Below are 18402 nucleotides of genomic sequence, written 5' to 3' on the forward strand. Positions count from 1 at the left end.
ACTGAACACAGTACTCGAGGTGCGGCCTCACCAGAGCCGAGTACAGCCCCCCGTAGCCACCCATAGCCCCCCGTAGCCCCCAATAGCCCCCCATAGCACCCTAGAGCCCCCTATAGCCCCCCTAGCCCCATATAGCCCCCTGTAGCCCCCCGCAGCCCCCTATAGCCCCCCACAGCCCCCCGCCGCCCCCCCCCACCCCCCCCAATTCTCCCCCCACCCCCCCTTATCCCGCTCCTCACGTTCCGGTCCACGATGTCCCGGCCCTGGCTGGCCAAGCTGCTGCCGTAGGCGGCGGCCAGGCTGGACACGGGCTCGGCCAGGAAGGCGGCGGCGGGGGGGGGCAGGCGGGATGCGGAGGACGCCGGGGGGGCCGCCGGGGGGGCCCCGTAGGCCCGGGCCGGGCCGTGGGGGGGGGAGGGGGGGGCGGCCCCGCCGCTGGTGTCGTCGAAGAGCGGCCGCGGCTCCGCCATCCGCGGAGGGGCCGGGCCCGGGCCGCGGCGCTTGGGGGCTGCGGGGAGAGGAGAGGGGGGGTCAGGGGGGGGTCGGGGGAGGGGGGGGGCGCCGGGGGGTCCGCACCGAGCCCCGCCGCCGCTCCCGGGGGCTCCATGGCGCTTCCGCTTCCGGTCACGTGAGGAGCGCGGGAGGAAGCTGTTGGCGGAGCGGCGGGGCGGGGCCGGAAGTGGTGGTTGCCATGGGGACGGGCGCGCGGGGCCGTGACGTCAGCAAGGGTGTGATGTCAGCAAGGCCACCGTGCCACCAAGGTGATGACGTCACCAAGGCCACCACGTCACCAAAGCCATGATGGCAACCAAAGCCATGACGTCACCAAGGCCACCATGTCCCCAGGGCCACCACGTCCCCATAGCCCCCATGGCCCCATAGCCCCCACGGCCCCATATCCACCATGTCCCCAGCGCCATCTTATCCCCAAGGCCACCACGTCCCCAAGGCCACACGGTGGCCGTGGTGGCCCTAGGGCTGTCCCTGAGGTGTCGTGGCCATTTCCTGGCCACGGCGGCCATCTTGTCCCCAAGGCCACCACGTCCCCAGGGCTACCACTTCCCCAAGACCACCATGTCCCCAGATCCACCACATCCCTGTTGCCACCACATCTCCGTGGCCACCACATCCCCAAGGCCACACGGTGGCCGTGGTGGCCCTAGGGCTGTCCCTGAGGTGTTGTGGCCATTTCCTGGCCACAGCGGCCATCTTGTCCCCAAGGCCACCATGTCCCCATGGCCACCACATCCCCATGGCCACCATGTCTCCGTGGCCACCATGTCCCCAGGATGACCATGTCCCCATATCCACCATGTCCCCATGGCCACCACGTCCCCAAGGCCACACGGTGGCCCAGGGGGGGCTGCTGCTGCTGGGCACCCTGGGGCTCTGGGTGCTGGAGGGGGGGGCGCGGACCCTCGGGACCCCCCCCGGGACCCTCAACGCCTCCGGGACCCCGCGGTGGGACCTGGCCTCCGCCTTCTTCTTCTCCACCACCCTGCTCACCACTGTGGGTAAGGAGCCCCCCCGCCCCCAAATCGGGACCCCCCCTCCGAATTGGGACCCTCCTAAAGAACCCCATGGGCACCAGGACCCCCCCAAGGGCATTGAGACCCCCGGGACCCCCATGAACCCCAGGACCCCCATGAGCACCAATTCCCCCAGGACGCCTCTGAGCACCAGGCCCCCCCGGGACCCCCCCAAGAACACCGGGACCCCCATGAACACCAGGACCCCCGTGGGCACCAGGACCCTCCATGGCCCCCCATAGGCACCGAGCCCCCTGAGAACCTCAGGACCCCCATGGGTTTTGGGACCCCCTTTAGCACTGGGACCCCCAGGCCCCCCCCCAGCCCCACCAGGACCCCCCCAGCCCACAGAGCCCCCCAGTTCGCCCAGGACCCCCATCACCACCAAGCCCCCAACCTCCCCCCACCACCCCCAGGGGTCCCCCCTCCCCTTTCACTTACCGGGGGGGGTCCCCCCCCTAAATTTCCCCCCCCCCCCCAGGCTACGGCCCCGTGGCCCCCCTGTCCCCGGGGGGCAAAGCCTTCTGCTTGGCCTACGCGGCGCTGGGCGTCCCCTTCACGGTGTTGACGTTGGCGGTGGTGGCCCGGTGGCTTTCGGTGCCGGTCACCCGGTGGCCCCGGCGCTACCTGAGGACGCGGTGGGGTTGGAGCCCCCGGGGGGCCGCCGGGCTCCATTTGGGGCTGCTGGCGGGGGCGGTGGCGGGGGGCTTCGTGCTGCTGCCTGCCGCCGCCCTGTGGGCCCTGGGGGGCTCCGGGAGCTTCTTGGACGCCGTCTTCTTCTGCGGCATGGCCGTCACCACCGTGGGGCTGGGGGACGCGGCGGGGGCACCGGAGGGGCAGCCCCCGCGCCACCTCTACCGGGTGGCCTTGGCCGGTGAGCGGGGGCGGGGGGTTGGGGGGGGGCGTTGGGGTGGGGGGCATTGGGGTTTGGGGATCTGGGGTTGGGGTTATGTGGGGGTTGGGGCTATGTGGTTGGGGTCTTCTTGGTGGGGGGGGTCTTCATTGGGGTGGGGTCTTTATGGTGGTGGGGTCTTCATGGTTGGGGTCTTCATGGTTGGTGTCTCCATGGTTGGGGTTTAGGTGGTTGGGGTCCTCATGGTTGGGGTCTTCATGGTGGTTGGATCTTCGTGGTTGGGGGTCTTCATGGTTGGGTTCTCCATGGTGGTTGGGGTCTTCATGGTTGGGGTCTTTATGGTTGGGGTCTTCATGGTTGGGGTCTTCATGGTTGGGGTCTCCATGGTTGGGGTTTAGATGGTTGGGGTCTTCATGGTTGGGGTCTTTATGGTTGGGGTCTTCATGGTTGGGGTCTTCATGGTTGGGGTCTCCATGGTTGGGGTTTAGATGGTTGGGGTCTTCATGGTTGGGATCTTCGTGGTTGGGGTCTTCATGGTTGGGGTCTCCATTGGGGTGGTGTCTTTATGGTGGTTGGGTCTCCATGGTTGGGGTCTCCATGGTGGTTGGGTCTCCACTGGGGCGCGGTCTCCATTGGGGTGGGGTCTTCATGGTTGGGGTCTTCGTGGTTGGGGTCTTCGTGGTTGGGGGACTTCATGGTTGGGGTCTCTATGGTGGTTGGGTTCTCCATGGTTGGGGTGTCCGTGGTTGGGGTCTCCATTGGGGTGGGGTCTTTCTGGTGGTGTCTTTATGGTGGTTGGGGTCTTCATGGTTGGGGTCTCCATGGTGGTTGGGTCTCCATTGGGGTGGGGTCTTCATGGTGGCGGGGTCTTCATGGATGGGGTCACCATGGCGGATTGGGTCTTCATTGGGGGGGGGTCTCCATGGGGATCTCTCCATGGGGTGGGGGTCTCCACGGGGGGGTGGGGGTCTCTGACCGCTGTGTCCCCCCCCCCCAGCCTACCTGCTGCTGGGGGTGACGGCGGCGCTGCTGCTGCTGGCGGCCTTCCAGCAGCTGCTGGAGCTGCACGGGGTCAGCGCCGCGCTGCGCCCCCCCCCGGACCCCCCCGAGGAGGACGGGGGGCTGCTGGACGAGGGGGGGCAATAAACGGGGGGCTCGAAGCGCGACGGGCTCGCTGTGGTCACTGGGGGGGGTTGGGGGTCCCAGATGCATGGGGGGGGGGGTCCCAGACACATGGGGGGGGTCCCAGACACATGGGGGGGGTCCCAGGTCCAATAGGGGGGTTCCCGGTCCCATTGGGGGGTCACAGCACCATTGGGGTGGGGATCCTGATCCCATTGGGGGGGGTCCCCAAACCCATGGAGGGGTCCCAGACACATGGGGGGCTCCCAGTCCCATTGGGGGGGGCAGACACATTGAGGGGGGGAGCAGATACATGGGGGGGGTCCCAGTCCCACTGGGGGGGGTCCCAAACCCATAGAGGGGTCCCAGTCCCAAGTAGAGGGGTCCAGACTCATGAGGGGGGGGTCCCATTTGGGGTCCCAGTCCCTGTGACACCACAGCCCCCCCCCCACCCGACCCTATTAGGATGAAAGAACTCCCCCCCCCCAGCTCATTTTATAGAAAACCTTTATTCTGTAAAAATTGGGGGGGAAGTGAGGGGGGGCTCACATGGACGGGGGGGGAGGGAGCGGGGGGCCGGGCACCCCCATGGGCACCCCCAGGAGCCCCCCCCCCACCTCACCCCACAGCGGGCGGGGGGGGGATGCCGGACGGTGCCCCCCAGTGTCTCTCCATCCCCCCCCCCCCCCCAGCTCCGATATATACAGACAATAAATACAGGGCCCCCCCCCCCGGGATGGGGAGGGGGGGGCTCAGGCCGGGGGGCGCGCGGGGACGCAGCGGGGGGGTCCCTGCGCCGGGACAGAGCCGGGGGGGCAGAGGCAGCGGAAGGAGCCGGGGGTGTTGAGGCAGCGCCCCCCCCGGCACAGGGCGGCCTCCGAGCACTCGTCGAGGTCTGCGGGGAAAAGGGGGGGGGTCAGGGGGGGTCGGGGAGGGGGATTAAGGGGGGTTGGGGGGGATTTGGGGTGGGATTGGGGTGGGATTGGGGGGTTTTGGGGGGATTGGGGGAGATTGGGGGGGGAATGGGGTGGGATTTGGGGTGGGATTGGGGGGGGTTGGGGGGGATTGGGGTGGGATTGGGATTGGGGGGGATTGGGGTGGGATTGAGGGGGATTGGGATGGGATTGGGATGGGATTGGGGTGGGATTGGGGTGGGGTGGAATTGGGATTGTGTGGGTTTTGGGGTGGGATTGAGGGGGATGGGGATGGGATTGGGGTGGGATTTGGGGGGGATTGGGATTGTGGGGGATTGGGATGGGATTGGGGTGGGATTGGGATTGGGGGGGATTTGGGGGGGATTTGAGGGGGGATTGGGGTGGGATTGGGGTTGGATTGGGATTGGGTAGGATTTGGGGTGGGATTGGGGTTGGGATTGGATTTGGGGTTAGACTGGGGTGGGGAGGGGTTGCGGATGGGATTGAGGTGAGATTTGGGATGGGATTGGGGTGGGATTAGGATGGGTTTGTGTTGGGATGGGAAGGGATTTGGGGTGGGACTGAGATTGGTTGGGATTTGGGGCGGGATTGGGATTTAGTTGGGATTTGGGGTGGGATTGGGATTGGATTTGGGGTCGGACTGGGGTGGGAAGGGGTTGCAGATGGGATTGGGGGGGGTGGGGATGGGATTGGGGTGGGATTGGGATTGGGGGTATGGAATGGGCATGGGATCGGGATTTGGGGTAGGATTGGGGTAGGATTGGGGTAGGATTTGGGGTTGGATTAGGGTGGGATTGGGGGTTGGATTAAAGTGGGATTGGGGATGGGATGGGGTGGGATTTGGGCTGGGACTGGGGTTTGGGATGGGATGGGATTGGGATGGGAACAGGCTGGGATTATGCCGGGATCAGGCCGGAATCAGGCCGGGATTAGGCCAGGATTAGGCTGGGATCAGGCCGGGATCAGGCCGGGATTAGGCCTGGATTATGCCAGATTAGGCCGGGACTAGGCCGGGATTATGAAGGAATTAGGACGGGATCAGGCCGGGATTATTCCGGGATCAGGCCGGGATTAGGCCGGGATTATGCCGGGACTAGGCCGGATTAGGCCGGGATTAGGCCGGATTAGGCCGGATTAGGCTGGGATTAGGCCGGATTAGGCCGTATTATGCCGGGATTATGCCGGGACTAGGCCGGATTAGGCCGGATTAGGCCGGGATTATGCCGGGATTATGCCGGGATCAGGCCGGGATTATGCCGGAATCAGGCCGTGATTATGCCGGGACTAGGCCGGGACTAGGCCGGATTAGGCCGGATTAGGCCGGATTAGGCCGGGATTAGGCCGTGTCTCACCCACGCAGGCCACGCGTGCCGCGTCCAGCCGGTAGCCGGGGTCGCAGGCGCAGGTGAAGCCCTGGGGCACCCGCACGCAGTGCCCATGCTCGCAGCCGCTCAGCACCCCGCACAGCTCCGGCGGCAGCGCCTCGTCCCGGGGGTCTGCGGGGGGGGGTCCCCGTCAGCCCCCTCCCCATAAAAAAAACAAAATCCCCCCCCAAAACCCCTCAATCCCCCCCCCCGCCCAAACTCACCGTCCTCGCTGGCTCGCCCCGGCCGCTCGGCCACACCGTGGGGCTGGAAGAGCCACGGGGGGGGGTCCTGGGGGGCGCTGGGGGGGCTGCGGGGCCGGGAGGAGCGGGGGGGGCCCCGGCGGGACCCCTCGAAATCCTCCAAGTCCTCGTAGCGGGGGGGGGCGGCGTAAAGGGCGTCCCCGCGGGGGTCGTAGCCCCCCCCCAGCCCATAGGGGTCGTAGTCGGCGCGCAGCCCCGGGGGGGGCAGGCGGGGGCCCGGACCCCCAAAGGGGAGGGGGCCGTAGGGCAGCCCGTAGTGGGGGGGGTATTCGGGGCCGTATTCGTAGGGGGGGCCCAGCCCCGGGCCGGGGGGGCGCAGGACGTTGCAGAGGAACTCGAAGTCATCTGGGGGGGGGGGGGGGGGGGGAGAAAAAAAAATGGGGGGGGGGCAGGTTGTGGGGTGGGGTCCTAAAAATTGGGGATGCTAAGGGGGGGGGTGTAAAGAGGTGGGGGGGGCACTGTTATATGGGGGGTGCCCAAGGGGTCTCCATTAGGGGGGGGGCGTTGTGGGGTGGTGGGAGGGGTTCCCATTATTGGGGGGGGCAAAGGGGTCCCTGTTATGGGGGGGGTCCAAGGGGTCCCAATCATGGGGGGGGTGTCTAAGGGGGACCCACTCTGGGGGGTGCCCATGGGGTCCCCATTATGGGGGTCTGGGGGGGGTCCCTATTGCTGGGGTAGGAGGGGGGCAGGGTGGGGGTCCCCCTGTGTGGGGTCTTGGGGACATGGGGACATGGGGACATGGGTATAGGGGATGGGGGGGTCGTGGGCATGGGAGGGGGCATGGGGACGTGGGCATGGGGGGGGGGACAGGGACATGGGGGGACATGGGGACACAGGGATGTGAGGCTATAGGGCCTTAGGGACATGGGGACATGGGGACAAGGGGACAAGGGGCCGTAGGGGACACGGGTGCATGGCAACATGAGGCTATGGGGCCACGTGGCTGTGGGGTCATAGGGACGTGGGGACATGGGGACACGGGGACATGGGGACACAGTGAGGTGGGGACATGGGGAGGTGATGTGGGATGTGGGGAGACAATGGGGGACACTGGGATGAAGGGATGTGGGACATGGGGACATGGGGACACGGGGATATGGTGACGTGGGACAGGGGGATGTGGGACAAGGGGAGGCGACGTGGGACATGGGGACACAGGGACACGGGGATTTGGGGACATGGGGGATACAGCGCCATGGGGATATGGGGACACAGGACGTGGGGACACGGTGACGTGGGACATCAGGATGTGGGACATGGGGACACGGGGGGGGCATCAGGGGACAGTGCCGGGACACGGGGATGGGGGGCCACGGGGACATAGGGCAGGGATATGGGGACACGTGGGGACAGGGCGACACGGGGGGGGTGACGGTGACACGGGGGGGGTGACAGGGGGTGGCCTCACCCATGGCGCGGGTGTCGTTGGTGACGCAGCGGCGCTGGGAGCCGTCCAGCACCAGGGGGGGGGCGCAGGAGCAGAAGTAGGAGCCCACCGTGTTGACGCAGCGGCCCCCGATGCACGGCTCCGCGTCCTCGTCCTGGCACTCGTCGTTATCTGGGGGGGGGGCGGTGGTGGTCGGCAAGGGGGTGGGGGGCACGGGGGGGGGGGCTGGAAGGGGGCTCGGGGGGCTGGAAGGGTGCTCGGGGGGCTGAGGGCAGGGTGCTTGGGGTGCGAGTAGGGTGCTCGGGGTGCAGACAGGGTGCAGGCAGGGTGCTGAGGGTGCAGGGAGGGTGCACTCAGGGCACAAGTTGGGTGCTCAGGGTGCAGGTATTGTGCAGGGAGGGTGCACTCAGAGCACAATTAGGGTGCTCAGGGTGCAGGTAGGGCACGCTCAGGGTGCTCAGGGTGCTGGCTGGGTGCTGGAAGGGTGCGGGCAGGGTGCTCAGGGTGCAGTCAGGGTGCAAGTAGGGTGCTCAGGGTGCAGGTAGAGCGCACTCAGGGCACAAGTTGGGTGCTCAGGGTGCTGGCTGGGTGCTGGCAGGGTGCTCAGGGTGCAGGCAGGGTGCTGGAAGGGTGTGGGCAGGGTGCTCTCAGGGTGTGAGCTGGGTGCAGGCAGGGTGCTCAGGGTGCTGGCAGGGTGCAAGTAGGGTGCTCAGGGTGCAGGTAGAGCGCACTCAGGGCACAAGTTGGGTGCTCAGGGTGCAAAGAGGGTGCTCAGGGTGCAGCCAGGGTGCACTCAGAGCACAATTAGGGTGCTCAGGGTGCAGGCAGGGTGCTGGCAGGGCACAAGTTGGGTGCTCAGGGTGCAAGTAGGGTGCACTCAGGGCATAAGTTGGGTGCTCAGGGTGCTGGCTGGGTGCTGGCAGGGTGCTCAGGGTGCAGGCAGGATGCAAGTAGGGTGCTCAGGGTGCTGGCAGGGTGCTGGAAGGGTGTGGGCAGGGTGCTCTCAGGGTGTGAGCTGGGTGCAGGCAGGGTGCTCAGGGTGCTGGCAGGGTGCAAGTAGGGTGCTCAGGGTGCAGGTAGAGCGCACTCAGGGCATAAGTTGGGTGCTCAGGGTGCAGACAGGGCACGCTCAGGGTGCTCAGGATGCAAGTTGGGTGCTCAGGGTGCTGGCTGGGTGCAGGCAGGGTGCTCAGGGTGCAGGTAGGGTGCTGGCAGGGCACAAGTTGGGTGCTCAGGGTGCAAAGAGGGTGCTCAGGGTGCAGCCAGGGTGCTCTTAGGGTGCTTTCTGGGTACAGGTTGTGTGCTCAGGGTGCAGGTAGGGAGCTCAGCGTGCTGGCTGGGTGCTCAGGGTGCTCTCAGGGTGCAAGTAGGGTGCAGGCAGGGTGCAAGTAGGGCGCACTCAGGGCACAATTAGGGTGCTGAGGTCAGGGTGCTGGGGGTGCTGGGGGTGCTGGGGGTGCTGGCAGGGTGCTGGGGGTGCTGGCAGGGTGCTCAAGGTGCGAGTAGGGTGCTCGGGGTGCACAGGGTGCTCTTAGGGTGCAGTCAGGGTGCAAGTAGGGTGCTCTCAGGGTGCAGGCAGGGTGCTCAGGGTGCTCAGGATGCAAGTAGGGTGCTCAGGGTGCAGGCAGGGTGCACCCAGGGCACAAGTAGGGTGCTGGGGGTGCTGAGGTCAGGGTGCTGGGGGTGCTGGGGGGGTGCTGGGGGGGTGCTGGGGGTGCTGGGGGTGCTGGGTGCTCACCCACGCACTGCAGGTGCTCCTGCTCGTAGTAGTAGCCGCTGGGGCAGTAGCAGCTGAAGCCGGGGGCGGCGTTGATGCAGACCCCCCCCCGGCACAGCTGCGGCGCGAACACCCGGCACTCGTCCACATCTGGGGGGTAAGGGGGTAAGGGGGGGGGCGACGTCAGGGGGAGGGTCCTCGGAATTGGGGGGGGCACCCCCGAAACGGGGGAGCCCCTATATAGGAGGGGAACCCCAAAATAGGGGGGGTATTGCCCCAAAATAGGCGGGATGCACCCAAAAGGGGAGGGGCGTAACCCCACAAAATAGGGGGGGCCTCCCCAAATTGAGGGGGCACCCTGAAAAATGGGGACATCCCCAAAATGGGAGGGGTGAGTCCCCCAAATGGGGGCCATTCCCAAATTAGGGGGGGTGAGTCCCCAAAATGGGGGGCATCCCATAAATGGGGGAGCCCCAAAACAGGGGTGGCATCCCCAAAATGGGGGGGCATCCCCAACATTGGGGAACCGCTAAATACAGGGGGGAGCCCCTGAGTAGGGGGGGGAGTCCCTAAACGGAGGGAGCCCCCAAATGGGGGGGGCCCCATCGCTGTGCCCCCCCCGCGGCCGCACTGACCTGCTGCTGAGCCCTGGGGCCCCGTGGTCTGGCCGGTCCCGTGGGGGCAGAGGGCTCGGTGCTCGGCTTGGGGGGGGGAACAGAGGTGTCACCCCCCCTGCACCTTGGCACCATCCTGACCCCATCCCCAGCCCATCCCTGTCCCCATCCACACCCCGATCCCAATCCCATCCCATCCCAGTCCTAATCCCTGGCAATACCCACCCCAATCCCAATCCCTTTACAATCCCATCCCCATCCCCATCCCAAATCCCATCACCACCCCAAACCCATCCCAATCCCTTCCCACCCCAATCCCAGTCCCATCCTCATCCCATCCCCATCCCATCCCCATTCCATCCCAGTCCCAATCCCAATCTATCTCAATCCCATCACCAACCCCATCCCAATTCCATCTCCACCCCCCCAATCCTATCCCAATCCCATCCCAATCCTAATCCTATCTCCATCCCAATCCCATCCCATCCCAGTCCCAATTGCAACTCCAATCCCATCGCCATCCCATCCCATCCCAAATCGCATCCCATCCCACTCCACTCCAATCCCAATCCCATCCCATCCCATCCCAGTCCTATCCCCATCCCTTCCCATCCCAGTCCCAATCCCCATCCCCATCCCCATCCCCATCCCCATCCCCATCCCCATCCCCATCCCCATCCCCATCCCCGTCCCCATCCCCAATCCCAATCCCCATCCCCAATCCCACTCCCACCCCAATCCCTTCCCACCCCACGCCATCCCCAATCCCCTCCCCCCCCCATAGCGTCCCCATGTCCCCACCGGTTCCAGGCGTGGGGCACGGCCTCGGGGGGGGGCAGCGGACCCCCCAGGTGCCCCCCACGCTGCAGCAGCACTGCTGCCGGCTGACGTTGGGCGCCAGCACCCCGCAGGTGGGGCTGAAGCACGCCGCCAAGCCCGGGGGGGCTTCCACGGCTCCGGGGGGGGCCGGAGGAGTGGGGTCGCTGGGGGGGGTCCCCCGCACGTCCCCGTCACCGGATCGAACTCGTGCCCCCCGTCGGGGCAGAGGCAGAGGAAGGAGCCGTCCACGTTCTCGCAGCGCGCCGCCCCGCACACCCCCGGCAGCGTCGCGCACTCGTCCACGTCTGGGGGGGAAACACGAAGGGGGGGGGCTCAGTGTCACTCTGGGTGTCCCCCCCCTGCTGTCCCCGCTGTCCCCGTACCCTGGCAGTGGTGGCCGTGCCGGGCGGCCTCGTAGCCCTGGTGGCAGGCGCACTGGAAGGAGCCGGGGAGGTTGTGGCAGGCGGCGTGGGGGCCGCAGCGGGACCCCCCCTCGGCGCACTCGTCCTCGTCTGCAAGCGGGGAGGTGACGTTTTTTTGGGGGGAGGGGGCGGTGGGGACATTGGGGGGGGGAGCGTGGAGCCGTCCCCCAAAAGCTCAGCCCCATGGGGGGGTCCCCACTGTCCCCCGATGGTCCCTGCTCTCCGTCTCCATCCTGACCCCATGGAGAAGCCCCCCTGCACCTCGACCCCATTGGCTTGTCCCCAGTGGCCCCATTGGCTTGTCCCCAATGTCCCCCATCGTTTTGTCCCCATTATCTCCCGTGGTGTTGTCCCTGATGTCCCCTGCTGCCCATCCCCATCCTGACCCCATAGAGAAGTCCCCCTGCACCTCGACCCCATTGGCTTGTCCCCAGCATCCCCGTTGTTTTTTCCATGTCCCCCATAGCTTTGTCCCTATTGTGCCCCATTGGCTTGTCCCTGATGTCCCCCATGCCATGGCCCCTGCTGTCCGTCCCCCTCCTAACCCCATGGAGAAATCCCCCTGCCCCTAAACCCCATAGTGGTGTCCCCGCTGTCCCCTAGGGCAGGGTCCCCTCAGCCTCTCCGTACCCCCATCCCCATCCCCGTGCCCCAGTCCCTGTCCCCATGGCCCCATCCCCGTCCCCATGGCCCCATCCCCGTCCCCATGGCCCCGTCCCCGTCCCCATGGCCCTGTCCCCATCCCCATGGCCCCATCCCCGTTCCCATGGCCCCATCCCCATCCCCATGGCCCCATCCCCATCCCCATGGCCCCATCCCCGTCCCCATGGCCCCGTCCCCATCCCCATGGCCTCATCCCCGTCCCCATGGCCCCATCCCCATCCCCATGGCCCTGTCCCCGTCCCCATGGCCCCGTACCCTCACACCCCCCGCCGTCCCGGGGCCGGTAGCCGGGCTGGCAGGGGGGCACGCAGCGGTAGGATCCGGGCAGGTTCTCGCAGCGCTCGGCCCCACACAACTCGGCCCCATGCTCCTGGCACTCGTCCACATCTGCGGGGACACCGGGGGGACCCCAAGCATGGGGGGGGGACAAGGTGGGGTGGGGGATGATGGGGACCACGGCCCCGGGCAGGATGAGCCCCGTGCGCATCACAGCCCTGTGTGCGGGTTCCCATCCCTGTCCCAGTCCCCATCCTCGTCCCATTCTGGTCCCTGGACCTGTCTCCATTCCCATCCCATCCCCAACCCCATCCCAATCTCACCCTAATCCCATCCCAATCCCATCCCAATCCCACCCCCTATTTTCATCCATTATTGGTCTCCATCTCCATCCCCATCCCAATCCTGTTCCAATCCCACCCCCATCCCCATTCCAAACCCATTCCATCCCCATCCCAGTCCCAGTCCCAGTCCCAGTCCCAGTCTCAGTCCCAGTCTCAGTCCCAGTCCCAGTCGCAGTCCCAGTCCCAGTCCCAGTCCCAGTCTCAGTCCCAGTCCCAGTCCCAGTCCCAGTCCCTATTTTCATCCATTATTAGTCTCCATTTCCATCCCCACCCCAATCCCATCCCCATCCCATCCCATCCCATCCCAACCCATCCCATCCCCACCCCAATCCCCTCCCATCCCCCTCCCATCCCCATCCCAATCTCACCCCAATCCCATCCCCTCCCATCCCCACCCCAATCCCCTCCCATCCCCTCCCATCCCCATCCCCATCCCAGTCCCAGTCCCAGTCCCAGTCCCAGTCCCAGTCCCAGTCCCAGTCCCAGTCCCAGTCCCAGTCCCAGTCCCAGTCCCTATTTTCATCCATTATTAGTCTCCATTTCCATCCCCACCCCAATCCCAATCCCATCCCCATCCCATCCCCATCCCATCCCCATCCCAATCCCACCCCAATCCCATCCCCTCCCATCCCCATCCCATCCCCACCCCAATCCCACCCCAATCCCATCCCCTCCCATCCCCATCCTAGTCCCAGTCCCTAAACCCATCCACTATCGGTCTCTATCTCCATCCCCACACCAATCCCAACCCCAACCCCAATCCCAACCCCAATCCCAATCCCAATCCCAATCCCAATCCCAACCCCAACCCCAACCCCAACCCCAACCCCAATCCCAATCCCAATCCCAATCCCAACCCCAACCCCAACCCCAACCCCAATCCCAATCCCAATCCCAATCCCAATCCCAATCCCCGCTCACCCTCACACCCCCCGCTGTCCCGGGGCCGGTAGCCGTGCTGGCAGGCGGGCACGCAGCGGTAGGATCCGGGCAAGTTCTCGCAGCGCTCAGCCCCACACAACTCGGCCCCGTGCTCCTTGCACTCGTCCACATCTGCGGGGACAGGGTCACCCTCGCCGCCAGCCCCAGGGTGGGGGGCACCCAAAATCCCCCCCCCCCAACCCCCCAGCCCCTCACCGTGGCACTGGGCCCGCTCGGCGTCGGTGCGGAAGCCGGCGGGGCAGTGGCACTCGAAGGCGCCGTCGGTGTTGGCGCAGCGGCCGCCCCGGCACACGTCCCCGCGCTGGCACTCGTCCACGTCTGGGGGGGGACACGGGGTGAGGACGGGGGGGACATGGGCATGGGGTGGACGTGGGTACAGGGGGGGGACACGGGGGCAGGGGGGATACGGGGAAAGAGGGGGACACAAGGGGCTGGTGGCACCCCGTGGTACCCGGATGCGTGGGTGGGTGGTGGAGGGGTGGGGTGGGATGGGATGGGACTGGGGTGGGATTGGGATTGGGATGGAAATGGGGATGGGGTGGAAAAGGGATGGGATGGGATTGGGGTGGGATTGGGATTGGGGTGGAAAAAGGGTAGGATGGGGATGGGATTGGGGTGGGATGGGGATGGGATTGGGATGGGGATGGGGACTGGGGTGGGAATGGGGATGGGATGGAGACAGAGATGGGATGGGGGTTGGGATTGGGGTGGGATGGGATGGGGACAAGGAGAGACATTGGGATGGGATAGGATGGGGATGGGATTGGGATGGGGATAGGATTGGGATTGGATGGGGACATGGATAGGCACGGGGATGGGACTGAGTAGATTAACTGGGACTAAAAAACCGCAACTGGAATAGAAACCACAATGAGAATGGGGACTGCAATGGGATCGGGATGGGTATGGGGACGGGGACAGGGACAGGGACAGGGACAGGGACCGGGACCATGCCGGGCTCTGACCAACGCATGCGGTGCCCTCGGGGGTGCTGGCATAGCCCTGGGCGCAGAGGCAGCTGTAGGAGCCCTCGGTGTTGAGGCACTCGCCGTGGGGGAAGCAGAAGTCGCCCTCCAGGCACTCGTTGACATCTGTGGGCAGATGGGGGCCGTGGGGGGGCCGTCGGGTGTGGGGGGGACACGGCACCATCCCCACGCCGCCCCCACCACTCACCCGCGCATGGCGCGCCGTCGGCACCCACCCGGTATCCGCGCCGGCACTGGCAGTGGAAGGAGCCCTCGGTGTTACTGCAGCGGCCGTGGGGACCGCAGGGCGAGCCCGTGGCGCACTCGTCCACGTCTAGGGGGTGGCACAATTAAGGGTTGGCCCCCCCCTCGGGGGGACAGGGGGGACGTGGGGGGACGCGGGTACCTGCGCAGCGCCCGTGGCGCAGCTCGAAGCCGTCGCGGCACGGCCGGCACTGGAAGGAGCCCGGCGTGTTGGCGCACTCCTGGCCGGGGCAGGCCAGGTGGTTCTCGCACTCGTCGATGTCTGCGCGGCACGGAGAGGGGGCGGCGGTGGTGGCACCGCGGGGAGGGCGTGGGTGGTGGCACCACGGACGGGGACACCACGCATGGGGACACCACAGATGGGGACACCACGTATTGGGAGGTTATGGATGGGTTCACCATGGATGGGGACACCATGGATGGGGACACCACGCATGGGGACACCACGCATGGGGACACCACGTATTGGGAGGTTATGGATGGGTTCACCATGGATGGGGACACCATGGATGGGGACACCATGGATGGGGACACTACGCATGGGGACACCACGCATGGGGACACCACGCATGGGGACACCACGTATTGGGAGGTTATGGATGGGTTCACCATGGATGGGGACACCATGGATGGGGACACCACGCATGGGGACACCACGCATGGGGACACCACGCATGGGGACACCACGTATTGGGAGGTTATGGATGGGTTCACCATGGATGTTTAACCCCGTGGCTGGCAACACTATGGCATGGTGACCCCATGGCTGCTGACCCCATAGATGTTGAGTTCTTGGATGGTGGCGTTATGGCACGGTGACCCCATGGATGGTGACCCCATGAACGATGACCCCATGGGTGTTGAACACGCAGATGGTGTCCCCATACCCTTGGTGTCCCCATACCCTTGGTGTCCCCACACCCCGGTGTCCCCACACCCAGTGTCCCCACAGCCCGGTGTCCCCACACCCCGGTGTCCCCGCTCACCCTGGCACTGTCCCGTGGGCGTGCTGGCCTGGTAGCCGGCCGGGCAGACGCAGCGGTAGCCACCGGGCAAGTTCTCGCAGCGGCTCTGGGCGCAGGGCGAGGGGCTCTGGGCGCATTCATCCACATCTACGGGGACACGGCCACCTCAGCCCCATCCCCGTTGTCCCCATTGTCCCCCTCTGTCCCCCCCCCGTCCCTGCTGACCTTGGCAGTCGGTGCCGCCGGGGCCGGGCCGGTAGCCGGGGCCGCAGACGCAGCGGAAGCTCCCCACCGTGTTCTCGCAGCGGCCGGGGGCGCAGGGCCGGGGGCTGCGCCGGCACTCGTCCACGTCTGGGCAGGCGGGGGGACGGACGGCAATGGGGACAGACGGACGGACAGGAGCGGGGACGGATGGAGAGGTGGGTGGGAGGGAAGGGGGAGAGGGGAGTGGGGAGGTGGGTGCGCGGGGAAATGGGGGCAGGGGGAAATGGGGGCACGGGGAGGTGGGGGCATGGAGAGATGGGTGGGTGCGTGGGGAAACGGGTGCATGGGGAAATGGGGGCAGGGGGAAATTGGGGCTTGGAGAGGTGGGTGCACGGGGAGGTGGGTGCACAAGGAAGTGGATAGATGGGGAAATGGGTGCACGGAGAAATGGGTGGGTACATGAGGAGGTGGGTGCATGGGGAAATAGGTGGGTGCATGGGGAGGTGGGCGCATGGGGAAATGGGTGCAGAAGGAAATGGGTGCGTGAGGAAATGGGTGCATGAGGAAATGGGTGGCTGCACGGGGAAATAGGTGCACGGGGAAACGGGTGAGTGCATGGGGAGGTGGGTGCATGGGGAAACAGGTGCACAGGGAGGTGGGTGCACAGGGAAATGGGCGCACGGGGAAATGAGTGCAGGGGGAGGTGGGTGCACGGGGACATGGGTGCCCAGGGAGGGGCCGGGCGCCGCTCACCGATGCAGTGGGTGCCCTGGGTGCTGAGCCAGAAGCCGGGGTGGCACAGGCAGGTGTAGCCGCCCTGGCGCGGGACGCAGCGCCCGGGGCCGCAGATCCGCGGGTTCCGCTCGCACACGCTGCCGGCGGCTGCAAGCGGGCACACGTGAGTAACACATGTGTGTGCAAACGGGCAGGCGTGCAGCTGTGCACACCTGTGCAAACATGCACGCATGCACACTGTGCACGTGTGCGCAATCAAGCATGCATGCAACTGTGGACATGTGTGCAAATAGGCATACAGGACACATGCACACGTGTAGGCGTGTGTAAGTAGGCATTGTGCACACGTGTGTAAGCAGGCATGCATGTAGCCGTGCACACGTGTGCAAATAGTCATGCATGCAAACCGTGCACACGTGCACAATATATTTAGCTGTGCATGCATGAGATGCACACGTGCTACTGCAGCTGCATGCAGCTGGGCAAGCCTGCAATGGTGTGCACACGTGTAACACGCACGTGTGTAACTGTGCACGCCTATAACTGTGCACAAACGAGACTGAATAAATGCAAATTGCACACGTAACTGCTTGCACATGTAACTGAGCACACGTGCACATGCAACTGCACACATGCAGCCATGCAAGCATGCAACCATGCACAAGTGCACAGCCACATGCACACACGTGTGACCTTGCACGCCTGTGCTGAGATGTGTATGTGCAGCGGCGCAGAGCGTAACCACACGTGCAAAAAATAAAATAAAATGCACGCACACAGCTGCACACAGTGCAACCCTGCGCACATCTGCAACCATGCATGCGTGCAACGGTGCACACACGTGTGCAGCCGTGCACAAGTGCCCCAGCCCTACCTGGTGCCGGACCCTCCGGGCCGGGTGGCGTGGGGAGGGGTCCCAACAGTCCCAGGGTGGGTCGAGGCACGATGACAACCTCGGGGGCTGGTGGTGGCACCTCGGGGATGCGCGGTGGCACCTCGGGGACGCGTTGTGGCACCTCGGGGACGTCTGGTGGCACCTCGGGGACACGTTGTGGCGCCTCAGGGACCCGCTGTGGAACCCTGGGGACATGTGGCACCTCAGGGACATGCGGTGGTGCCTCAGGGACACGTGGTGGCACATCAGGGACATGTGGTGACACCTCGGGGACACGTGGTGGTACCTCGGGGATGCGTTGTGGCACCTCGGGGACACGTGGTGACACATCGGGGACCCGTGGTGGCACCTCGGGGACACGCGGTGGCACGTGTGGGACGCGTGGTGGCACCTCGGGGACGCGTTGTGGCACCTTGGGGACCCGCGGTGGCACCTCGGGGACAGGCGGTGACCTGCTGGGGGGCGGCCGACCGGGGCGCCAGCGAGCTGTGGGGCAGAGCAATGGGGTGAGGGGGGGTCCTGGCAGCCGGGGGGGGTGGGGGGGGACAAAGTGGGGGGGACAAGGGGCTCACGGGCGGCGGTCCCAGCTGGGGAGGGGACACGGGGACGCCCCAGGGGGACACGGGGCAGGTCCTGGCCCAGGTAGCGGGTGTTGTAGTGCAGGTCGGAGGCCGAGTAGTGGTAGCCGGGGCCGGCGGGGCAGATCTCCTTGAACCCCTCTGCAATTGAAGGGGGGGGAGGGGGTGTCAAAATGGACCCCCCCCCCAAAAAAATTACCCCCCTCCCCCAAAAAAAACCCCCCTCCAAAGGGTGAGCCCGTGGCTTTGGGTGCAAATCCCATGAAACGGAGGCTCCCCAAAGGGTTTTTGTTTTTTTTGGGGGGGGTCCGCCCTAAAGGGTTTTTTTTGGGGGGATCCCAAGGGGTTGGGGGGGTCCCGGGGGGGCTCACCGGAGCCGAAGGGGGGGCAGCGCTGGCACGCCGGCCCCCAGGCCTTGCCCACGCGGCTGCAGCAGCAGATCTGGCGGGTGATGTTGCGCAGGGTGGGCAGCGCGCAGCGCCCCTCCCGCAGCACCCGGTAACACGGCCCCCGCGCCTCCGAGATCACCTGGTGGGCTGGGGGGGG

General features: G+C 66.3%; 3 protein-coding genes across 4 annotated transcripts in view; 1 reads left to right on the forward strand and 2 right to left on the reverse strand.

Moving 5' to 3' along the window:
• LOC140000103 (uncharacterized) overlaps nt 1–671 on the reverse strand; it is a 72089-nt gene extending 71418 nt beyond the window's left edge. For both annotated transcript variants that reach the window (XM_072029825.1, XM_072029826.1), the window contains exons 1-2: nt 577–671; nt 240–508 (exon numbers count right to left, since the gene is read on the reverse strand). In XM_072029825.1, coding sequence (XP_071885926.1) covers nt 240–508; nt 577–607 — 300 coding nt within the window. In that variant the 5' untranslated portion in view covers nt 608–671. The remainder of the gene's footprint in view (nt 1–239; nt 509–576) is intronic.
• Nucleotides 672–1252: 581 nt separating this feature from the next.
• LOC140000108 (potassium channel subfamily K member 6-like) lies at nt 1253–3545 on the forward strand. The gene is made up of 3 exons (XM_072029840.1): nt 1253–1514; nt 2011–2403; nt 3380–3545. The coding sequence occupies exons 1-3, from the start codon at nt 1253–1255 to the stop codon at nt 3526–3528; spliced, it is 804 nt and encodes a 267-aa protein (XP_071885941.1). The 3' UTR covers nt 3529–3545.
• Nucleotides 3546–3994: 449 nt separating this feature from the next.
• LOC119713065 (latent-transforming growth factor beta-binding protein 4-like) lies at nt 3995–17758 on the reverse strand. Its single transcript, XM_072029830.1, has 16 exons — nt 17565–17758; nt 17258–17463; nt 16402–16530; nt 15670–15795; nt 15466–15591; nt 14622–14741; nt 14424–14549; nt 14216–14341; nt 13446–13568; nt 13230–13361; nt 9806–9871; nt 9192–9320; nt 7475–7624; nt 6028–6411; nt 5792–5935; nt 3995–4399 (listed from the first exon to the last, which is right to left on the reverse strand). The coding sequence occupies exons 1-16, from the start codon at nt 17606–17608 to the stop codon at nt 4257–4259; spliced, it is 2274 nt and encodes a 757-aa protein (XP_071885931.1). The 5' UTR covers nt 17609–17758; the 3' UTR covers nt 3995–4256.
• Nucleotides 17759–18402: the final 644 nt, after the last annotated feature.

The sequence above is a fragment of the Anas platyrhynchos genome, chromosome 33 (assembly GCF_047663525.1).
Source record: "Anas platyrhynchos isolate ZD024472 breed Pekin duck chromosome 33, IASCAAS_PekinDuck_T2T, whole genome shotgun sequence".
Lineage (NCBI taxonomy): Eukaryota > Metazoa > Chordata > Aves > Anseriformes > Anatidae > Anas > Anas platyrhynchos.